This window comes from Rhinatrema bivittatum, chromosome 5 (genome assembly GCF_901001135.1).
Source record: "Rhinatrema bivittatum chromosome 5, aRhiBiv1.1, whole genome shotgun sequence".
Lineage (NCBI taxonomy): Eukaryota > Metazoa > Chordata > Amphibia > Gymnophiona > Rhinatrematidae > Rhinatrema > Rhinatrema bivittatum.
The window spans coordinates 136,386,783-136,397,493 of NC_042619.1; the positions used below are offsets into that span (position 1 = coordinate 136,386,783).

General features: G+C 46.8%; 1 protein-coding gene across 1 annotated transcript; it reads left to right on the top strand.

Annotated features, from left to right (window-relative positions):
- Positions 1 to 2,259: 2,259 nt before the first annotated feature.
- Positions 2,260 to 7,555, top strand: LOC115092248 (protocadherin-8-like). Its single transcript, XM_029602983.1, has 3 exons — positions 2,260 to 4,936; positions 6,797 to 6,863; positions 7,428 to 7,555. The coding sequence occupies exons 1-2, from the start codon at positions 2,516 to 2,518 to the stop codon at positions 6,854 to 6,856; spliced, it is 2,481 nt and encodes an 826-aa protein (XP_029458843.1). The 5' UTR covers positions 2,260 to 2,515; the 3' UTR covers positions 6,857 to 6,863; positions 7,428 to 7,555.
- The last annotated feature ends 3,156 nt before the right edge of the window (positions 7,556 to 10,711 follow it).

Here is a 10,711-nt window from a genome sequence, read left to right on the forward strand (position 1 = left end):
TCGAATACTCTTCATCAGGGGAAGCCACTGTAACGCTGCACACTGCAGTTCTATTTCATCTATTCTTTCGCCTTAGCGCTGCTCACTCCACGCTCCTCTTCAAAAAATGGCGGACCCGCTCTCCCCTGTTCAGCGTCCCGATTTAAAGGGACTCCATCACGTGACTCCCAACCTGGCTGCAATGCGGTGCCCCTCCCCCTAAAAACAAATTTAAAGGAGGGACAACCAGTCCGCATTGCAGCCAGGTTGGGAGTCACGTGATGGAGTCCCTTTAAATCGGGACGCTGAACAGGGGAGAGCGGGTCCGCCATTTTTTGAAGAGGAGCATGGAGTGAGCAGCGCTAAGGCGAGCTCTTTATGGACTTGAAAGAATAGATGAAATAGAACTGCAGTGTGCAGCGTTAGAGTGGCTTCCCCTGATGAAGAGTATTCGAAACCTGGCCCTGTTGGGGCAAGTGCCGCCAAAAGATTATTCCTGAGGATTTCAAGCGAAAAGATAAGTGCCGTCTTGGATCTTGTGCTCCAGTTTTGAATGATTGGCGACCTGTAATCCTCTGTTTGACATTCAGTGCTTTACACTTACTTTTTAAAAAGAAAAGCCTTTAAAAAATATATAACAAAAAAAGTTTTTGAATAATTGATTATAAGATTAGAGGGTGGACGGTGGTGCTCATGATTAAACAGAAAAATTGAGCAAGGCACCAATGTCAGGTGCTCTTGAAGTTTTATGAAGCATCACTATACACCTATCAAATATTTTGGAAGTATAGATAAAAACAAAAATAACAATTTCAAGTTTGGGTTTGTATATGTAAGTGTGAGTCACTTAGGTGAATTTTAGTATTAAAAAGAAAAAATATATTAAAAATAAGAGAAAGTTGGGTTTCATGTGCAGGTTTTTGGATAGGGAAACAGCATTTAGGCAGATGTGTTGTTTATGTCCTTCCTTGAAGAGCACCTGCAGAAATCTCTAATTTTCCATTTCCAATTAGATTTCATCTCCTCTCACCTGAGTAGGTGTACACATAATCCCCACACAGTGACTCCTCTTAAAATGCAATACATTCCTGCAGCATAATAAAAATGACAATCATATTTTGATAAACATGTGCACGACAAAATCATCTGGTTTAATTGTGACAGATGCCAGTAATGAAAAACTTAAAAGTACTGCACTTTGTTTTAAGTCTGTATACTGATAGTTTGTTAAGGTCCATGAACGAGAGACCCTTGTTGACTGTAGGAGGTTATAATATAGACAAGTTATTGACTGCCTCACTTTCCATTACATAGATATCTGTAGAATTGCATAGTGCAGAAATACTGGGACTTGGAATGTATTAGGTGTTTAAAAAATAGCATTATAATAATACTTCCAATAATTTCATTAAAATAATCACAGAACTGATCTGTAATGCACAGAATGTTGTCAAACTTTTCAGGTAGAAAAAGGTCAGGAAAGGCATAACTGGGAGCTGTATTTGTTTGCCAGTTGTTACAGGAATTAAATACTCTTCTGAAGTCAGATCATTTGTTGTTTTCCTAAGTGAAGGCTTAAATAGTGTTGCCCTCTTGGTTGTAAGCTAACCAAAATGATTTGCAGATTGTTTTTTCTGTTTTGTTGGGTTCCCGAAAGGTCTTCATGCTACACATTTAATGTCAAGGTCTTGCCAAGGGACCTATGGTGTCCCCAAAGCTTACAGCCTGTGTACACAAATATTTTCTAATCCTTAAGCTACAGCACAATATCAAGGCAGTTACCAAAAAGCTATTTTTAGTACAAAAAAAAAGAAAACATCAAACCTGAACCATAGTAACTGCACAGAATACAAAATGCCAAGGAACCAAAAGCTAATTTTCAATAATATGTAAAATCTTTGTTAGTTCAATAAAAAAAATCATAATCTTCAAAGCATAGTAAAGTTATGAAAATTCTATTGCCATTTTGACACATCTTTTAAAAACTTTATTGTAAAGAAATCACCTCCCAAGGTAGCTAAGATGAAACCCACAGGTGGAGCAATTTCTGAAGAATTTTAGTTTCAGTCTTTCTCATTGTGAAACTCGCCCATCCTTATAACGGCTTTTGGCTAATGGCTAAAAAAACAAACAAAAAACCCAGCAAAAACCACAGTTAATAAACACAGACATCATTTAACATGTGTCAAGGAATGGCTTTACTTTATGACCCATCCTCAAAAACCAAGTTGGCCAAACTCTTTCTGAGAAAAAAAAAAAAGGTGCCAGTCCTGCTGAGCTCTCTCGGGTTACAATCTCCTGCGCTGGCTGGGGCTGCGTGGCCATTTGTCCTCAGGGATGATAAAGGGATTGGTCAGGGGACAAGCTCCTTCCAGATATATAACCTCGGGCGAGAAAGAGACGGCAGCACTGCGAGCCTTTATCCAGCAGGGGTGAGAAATAAAAAAAAAAAAAAAAAAAAGCAGCTCCTGACAGTAGTGAACGCCGGGGACGGTCTGCAGTTTTCCAGCTGCCTCCCAGCCGCGAGAGAACGGGAATGGTTTGCGATCTTGCCCCCTCGGCCGGAGTGCGAGCCCTGCCCTCCCTGCTGTGGCTTCTCCTCATCCCCGCCTCGCTGGGGGACACGGGCAGATACCGCACCTACGAGGAAGCCGCTCCGGGCACGGTGATCGCGCTGCTCTCCCAGGACCCGCTCTTCAGCTCGGCGGAGAGGCCGGCGAGCGGCTTCCGCCCCATGAGGCCGCTGAACGGCTCCCTGCTGCGGCTGCGGGAGAGCGACGGGCAGCTCAGCGTCGCCGGCCGCATCGACCGGGAGCAGCTGTGCCGGCAGTCCCCGCACTGCGCGCTGGCTTTCGACGTGCTCACCTTCTGCCAGGAGCAGTTCCGGCTGCTGCACGTGGAGGTGGAGGTGAGAGACATCAATGACAATTCGCCGCGCTTCCCCCGAGCCGAGATCCCGCTAGAGGTGTCGGAGAGCGCCGCCCCGGGCACCCGCCTGCCCCTGGAGATCGCCCTGGACGAAGACGCGGGGGCCAACTCGGTGCAGAGCTTCCAGATCTCGGCCAACAGCCACTTCAGCCTGGAGGTGCAGACGCGGGCGGACGGGGTGAAGTACGCCGACCTGGTGCTGGTGAAGGAGCTGGACCGGGAGACGCAGGCCTCCTACGCCCTGCAGCTGCTGGCCTGGGACGGCGGCAGCCCGGCTCGCTCGGGCAGCGCGGCGGTCACCGTGCGAGTGCTGGACTCCAACGACAACAGCCCGGCGTTTGAGCGCGGCTCTTACACGGTGGAGCTGGCCGAAGACGCCCCCCTCGGCTCCCTCCTGCTGCACCTGCAGGCGGCCGATCCCGACGAGGGGCCGAACGGGGACGTGGTATACGGCTTCGGTCCGCAGGTGCCCCCCGACGTGCGACGGCTCTTCCGCCTGGACGCCGCCTCCGGCCGCCTGACCCTGGACGGCCCGGTGGACTTCGAGACCAAGGACACGTACGAGCTGGACGTGCAGGCCCAGGACCGCGGCTCCGGCCCCCTCACCGCCGCCTGCAAGGTCATCGTGCGCCTGGCCGATGTGAACGACAACGCGCCCACCATCGCTGTCAACCCGCTCACCCCCGGCAGCGCCGGCGCGGCCCTCATCACGGAGGCGGCGGCCGCCGACAGCTTCGTGGCGCTCGTCAGCACCTCGGACAGGGACTCGGGCCCCGCCGGCCAAGTGCGCTGCTCCCTGCACGGCCACGAGCACTTCCGGCTGCAGCGCGCCTACGAGGACAGCTACGTGCTGCTGACCGGGGCGGCGCTGGACCGCGAACGCATCCCCGAGTACAACCTGACGCTGCTGGCCGAGGACCTGGGCTCGCCCCCGCTCAGCACCGTCCGGCAGCTCACGGTGCGGCTGACTGACGAGAACGACAATGCGCCCGCCTTCTCCCGCGCAGCCTACGAGGTGTCCGTGCCCGAGAACAACGCCCCCGGGGCGCTGCTCACTACCGTACTGGCCCGGGACCCCGACCTGGGCCGCAACGGCAAAGTGCTCTACCGCCTGCTGGACGCCGAGGTGCGGAGCGCGCCGCTCTCCGCCTACGTCTCGCTGGACCCGGCCACGGGCGCCCTGCGCGCGCGCACCTCCTTCGACCACGAGGAGCTGAAAGCGCTGGAGATGGAGGTGGAAGCCAGCGACGGCGGCGTCCCTCCCCTCTCCAGCCGCGCCCTCTTCCGGATCGCCGTGCTGGACCGCAACGACAACGCTCCGGCAATCACCTCCCCGCCGCTGAGAAACGGCTCCGCCGAGCTGCTTCTACCCGCCGGCGCCCCCGCCCGCTACCTGGTGGCCCAGATCGCGGCCAGCGACGCCGACGAGGGGGCCAACGCGGACCTGTCTTACGCCCTCCTGCGGGACGATCGCCAACTCTTCGCCCTCCACGCGGCCACGGGACAGCTCTCCCTGCGCCGGGGCTTGCTGTCCGCCGACCTGGCCAGCTCCCCCCTGGCCGTGATCGCCGTCTCCGACGGGGGGCGACCGCCGGCCTCCTGTACCGCCACCCTGCATTTCGAGCTCACGGACGCGTCGGCGCCCCCCAGCGGGCAGATGGTGCTGGTGCAGCCCGCTGAGGAAGCGCCGCTGGAGTTGAACCTCTCCCTCGTCTTCATCGCCGTGCTGGCCGGGAGCTGCGCCGTGCTGCTGCTCGCCATCCTCGCCGTGGCATCCACCTACTGCGGGAAGTCCAGGGATCCGAAGCGGGGCTGCGAGGGGCGGGAGAGATGTAAGGGAGGCGGCTCGCCGGAAAGCTCCGTCTTCTCGCAGTCCGACGCTTCCACCGGGACCGGGTCAGAGCCAGAATCGTGCCAGCTCTCCATCGACACAGATTCGGAGGTCTGTAATGAAACCTCCTGTTCGGACGGCAAAGGATCGGTGTGCCTCTATCCGCAGCAGGGAGGAGTCGGGTGCTCAAACTCCAAGGTAAGCTGTTGAATTTACAGATGCCTTATATATGTTTGAACACGTGCCATGCCTGTCTTACTATTGCAGGGCTTCCCACTGTTTACCTCAAAAGTTGTGATCAAAGTTGTTTATTTGATGATATGAGTGCATTTAGGCTACAATTACCCCGTGCTGGTTATTTTCTTTTAATCTATATGTAACCCCTCCTTCCAAAGGGTTTATAAAATTATGGAATGGGATTTCCCCGTTTTGCAGTGGTCCTCCCTTCCACATTTATTTTCTGGGTTCTTAAAATGGTCATGCAGATGGTGACAGCTTGATTAAAAAAACAACAACAAAAAACAGCTCTTTTCTCCATTATACTGTTAGAATAGGAAGGAACCCCTGTCACTCCCCTCCATGGCTCTGACCTTATCCACGCTTATAGACTGCCTAAATATTGAGAGCTGGCATAATGTATTCAAATTCCAACAGCATCAACTTTATTGTCTGGAATATTCAGCCTGCCAAAACTATTCACATGGACGAGAATGCTTTGCAAAATTGTTACTGCATAATGTCAGAATAATGGGGCTGCCATATTAGTAACCATTTCACATGGTTAATATTTGAGGACATATGAGATATATTATGCCATCAATGATACATATTAGATGCTGACCAGGATCCCTCTTCATTTTTTCCCCTCTTCATTTCTTTTTCTTTATCTCACTTGGGAGGGGGGCAAGTTTTGTCCAAACATATCCATATCAAAATTCTTATCCAATGGGAGCCAAATATAACAATCACATTTCACCTAGCTTTATTCATGGTCCTTTTCCCTTCCATTGCCACATCACCAGTGCCCTGTCTGGACACTCTAGGGCAGGGATGGCAGACTTTGGTTCTCCAGAGCCTCAAGTAGGTCAGGTTTTCAGGACAGCCACAATGAATATCCATGAGATAGATTTGTATGCATACTCATTGTGGCTATCCTGAAAACCTGGCCAGTTTGTGGCTCTGGAGGACTGGAGTTGGGCACTCCACTGTGAGGACTCACCCCTCTCCTGGACTCTTTATTAGTTCCCCAAAAGGGGAATGACACCCACCAAACCAGCCTGGGCTGGAAACCTCTCTTTTCCACTGCTCTGGTAAGCTCCTCAGGAGAGGAGAAAACCTCTCCACATCTCTGGCCACTGACCTCTCCATTTCTCCACACTGGTCCCAACCCCTTGGGGTGGGAGGATGAACTCTCTGCCCATGGATCCCCTACAGGGTCCAATTCCCTTGGGGGGGGGGGGGGGCCCTGGGCTTCCCAGCCTGCAGCCTGGATACTCCAGTAGATCAGATGCCTGGAAGTTCCTAATCTCGACTACACTGGCAAGGGCAGGTGAAGGAAGGGCAAAAACCTGCTAAAACCCCACACTTTTATACCTCCCGCTTCAACCTTGATCACTCAAATAGGAAATCCCAATACTTTAAGAAAACAGACACACATTTCCCCTGTAACACATTTTCAGAATTTAACAAATGCTCACACACCTAAAATGCCATCCAGTGGTCGACTGATATTACTGCATGCAGAAACATTTGAATATTTCCAAAAACCAGACACATTGGTTGCTCCCGGGGTCTCCACCATCTAGAGCCCCACCAGGCGCACAAAAGAGCAGAAACAATTGGGGGGTTCTCTACATATACAATTAGGGATTTGTTCTTTAAAGTGTTTTTCTTTCTGTGCCTAGATTTAACATTTGAAAAATAAAGCATTGAACTTCACAGTTTTGAGATTAGTTTAGTTTATTGATTTGATTAACCACTTCTCAATACAATCCCCAAGAGGTGTGCAGAAGAATAACTTATTTATTTTCATTTCTTTTTCTTTTTTTTTTTTAACAGAGTTCAATTTCTATTCCATTACCTCCAGTATCTCTGTGGCAAGAGGGAAACCTTCCTTGACTTTTAGGTAATGTCACTTCATACTGTTTTTATTACTAATTTTTATTATGTCTGCTTTATTCAATCTGCTCTGTTAATGGAATAAAGGGGGTATATGATAGATGTCTATAAATCCTGAGAGGATTAGAATGGGTAGATGTGAATCAGTTATTTACTCTTTCAGATAATACAAGGACTTGGGGGCACTACATGAAGTTAGCAAATAGCACACTTAAAACAAATTAGAGAAATTTGTTTTTCATTCAATGCACAATTAAGTTCTGGAATTCAGTGCCAGAGGATGTGGTTGAGGCAATTAGTGTAGCTGAGTTTAAAAAAGGTTTGGACAAGTTCTTGGAGTTGAAGTCTGTAAACAGCTATTAATCAAGTTGACTTAGGCAATAGTCACTACTTATCACCAGCATTAGTAGTATATGATTTATTTACTGTTTGGGATTTTGCCAAATACTTGAAATCTGGATTAGTCACTGTTGGAAACAGGATGCTAGACTTGATGCACCCTCTTTCTGACCCAGGATGGCAATTTCTCATGTTGTTCAGTACCTCTTATCAGTCCTTGTGCTTCCCATAGTTCTTTCAGTCCAGATGAATTCAGCATGAAGGACAGTGGGAAAGGAGACAGTGACATCAATGACAGTGACTCTGACTTTAGTGGAGAGGGCTTCAAGAAACAATCTGAACAGAACAGTCAGAAACAAGGTGGTAAGTGTGATTATTAAAATCATTATTATTTTTTAAAATTTCAAACTTCACACAACAGGAAAATAGGGATATGCATTTGTTTAAAATAAAATAGTCAATGCCAGCAACATTGTCTATTTTGTTTCATTTCTTTGGAACCATGCAACAAAAGAAAAAATACGTATTTGAAATTTATTATTTTGTTTTAACTTTATGTTAGTGCACACTAGCTGAAAATGTTAGAAATAGGTTTAAAAGTGTGAAATGGGAGAACAGTTCATTAGCTAGAGTAATGGTTCTGCATTCCCATTGGCTATTTCTTTAGTTAGTTGCTTGTGTTGCCAAGGATACAAGGGAGTGTGTGGCTGGTTACAAGTGTAAACAAACAAATAATAATAGCATCAAGTCCTAGTAGGTATAAGCATGCAATGCAAGTGCATATTTTGAATTTGCTGATTCATGTTCATTTTGATAAAAGGGCCCTAGTATTTTAGGATATGCATACTTTGAACCACCCAATCCTGCTTAATTTTTTTTTAGAGTACATGGTAATTGGTAAAAGTTTATTTTGATTCTGCCAATTATGTGGTTCTATTTTTTTTTTTTTTTGCTAATTTGACTTTTGAATGCAGATATATTGTGTTGTCTGCTGCTTTGCTTTGGGTGAATTGAGGAGACAGCATAGCTATTTGTTCTTTTGAGATATGTAGTAGTTAATACCTTTTGAGATTTCAAATTAATCATTGCATTATTAATGGGTGATTGATTTGATTTAGTTTGTGTCAGTTTTGGGAGGCACTAGGACTGCAAGATAGGTCATTAATGCATCATCTCTGTAGTATGCAACATAATGCATAGTAGCAGTGTGGTCTTATGCTAACTGCTGCAATGCTTTGTTATTAATCTGACAAAATCTCATGGCCTGCTTTGCCCTTAGTGTGATATTTTAAAATTCAAGGTTTCTGTTTGTCCTTTGTCTTCTGGCCTGTGGCCCATTGACCTCAGTGAGTGCTCTAGTTTATATTAGTATCTGGTGGTGGGTGGACACAAACACACATTGCACAATGCCAGTTTTCATTTCTAAATTATATACCATCTACTCATATACCAATACTCATTTCTAAATTATACACTAGATGCTGTAGCAGTGGTGCACATGTGGCACTTAGCAGGCAGGCTGTCAGCACTGAATATTACATGTTTTTGGTGTATGATTTGCTGTCACTGATTGATTATTGGAGGGAGTATCATACTGTCTTTAATAGCTAAGATGTGTGTTTGTCCTTTGTTGTGTGGCCTTGTGGGAGGGTGACTGTTGAGAGAGAGGGTGACTGGTAAGCATGAAAGAGACTGGTTGGGGGTGACTGGTGAGAAAAAGAAATACTGGAGTGGGGTGAGTGATGAAAGAGAGAGAGAGATGAGTGGGGTGAGTGATGAAAGAGAGAGAGATGAGTGGGGTGAGTGATGAAAGAGAGAGAGAGATGAGTGAGGGGTGACTGGTGAGAGAGAAAGTCTGGAGTTGGAGTGGCTAATGAGAGAGAACTAGTGTGAGGAGTGATGAGTGAGAGAAATTGGAGTGTATGGGGGTGACTAGTGAGAATGAGAGAGATTGGAGTTAGGGTGACTGATGAGAGAGAGACTGGTTTGAGGGGACCTGACTGCACTGGTGAGAAAGAGAGAGAGGTATGGCTGTGACTGACAGGTAGTGAACCAGAGAGACTAGTGCGGGGGGTTGACTAGTGAGAGAGGGAGACTGATGTAAGGGGGAGTGACTGGTGAGGGAGAGAGACTGTTAAGTTGACTTACATGGGATCTATTTAATGTTTGGTTACTTGCCAGGTACTTGTAACCTGGATTGGCCACTTTTGAGAGACAGGAAACTGGACTCGATACACTCTTGGTCTGACCCAATATAGCAGCTTCTTTTGTTCTTACTGTTGTGGGGGATGACAATGTTCGTGATCTTAGTTAGTGTGCACTAGCTATGAAATCAGGGTTAAAAAAACAAACAAACAGACCCCAATGAACCATTTTAAAAATGAAATCGAGCAAAAAACGACATGAAATGAAAATGACATGAAAAGAAAAATACTGCGCTCCCCTACAGGAAAACATAAAGAAACATACAAAAATGATGATCTTCATTTATCAAGCAATAGCGCAACCCTAAAATCATAATGCCAGTGTAAAATTTTGAAATATCAAGTTATGAACTGGTACTGTGTTAGTGCCAGTACCAACCCTTTATTTATTAAGGCCCTGATGTAAAAATACATGATTACAAAATGTTTACTAAACCTCAGCGCATTTTTTCTTTACCCATGTGCTAAAAGAAGATTTAATTCCTGTTGCAGTAAGCTACTGGTATCCTAATGCAGCAGAAGCTAAAGCACACTAACCCCAAAATGTATGCAGAAAAAATGCTCAGTAGTCATAAACGCAGGATTTCTGTGCATAAAACATGCACAGAAGATGGTTTATGCACAGAAAACGCAATTTGTGCAGAAAGCTTGGTTACTGCACATAAATCATTTCTTTTTTTATTATTTGTCCACAAATCATGTTTTCTGCACATAAATCCTGCGTATAGAACCCCTGTACCACGAACTCCAGGTTCTGCTCTAAAGACAAACTGTAGGTGGTGCAAGAAGCTCCACCCCATTTGTCCTCTTCCACCTCCCCTCCCATCTACATAGTACCCTCATCCTTCCACCCTAGATACTGCTACCTCCCCTCCATCATTTTCTGTCAGCATCCTTCTCCATTACCATTTTGTATCTCTTGTCTACTCCAATACCAAACCCTGGCCGTCTGGGCTGGCCTCTGTTCCACCCCGTCCCTTTGAAGAAGCTCGGCACTTGTGTGCGTACCGGGCTTTACACGTGTGGCCCTTCGAAAATTCGCTCAGTGCGCGTAAAGCCTGGATTTTACACGCGCAGGGCTTTTAAAATCCGGGCGTTTGTATCTAGGTATCTAAGATTTTATTTTTTTTTTATATTGATAATTTTTATTATATGGAACAAGTAATACATAACAATACATTGAGATAACTACAAGGTTCAAGTAGCTTTTCCATAAGCGCTAATACAATATCTCCGATGATAGAGCTAGCAGATACTGAACCTGCCTCCCCCAAGGCTCCGCGTTTCGATTATTGCATTGCCTCCCCACCCT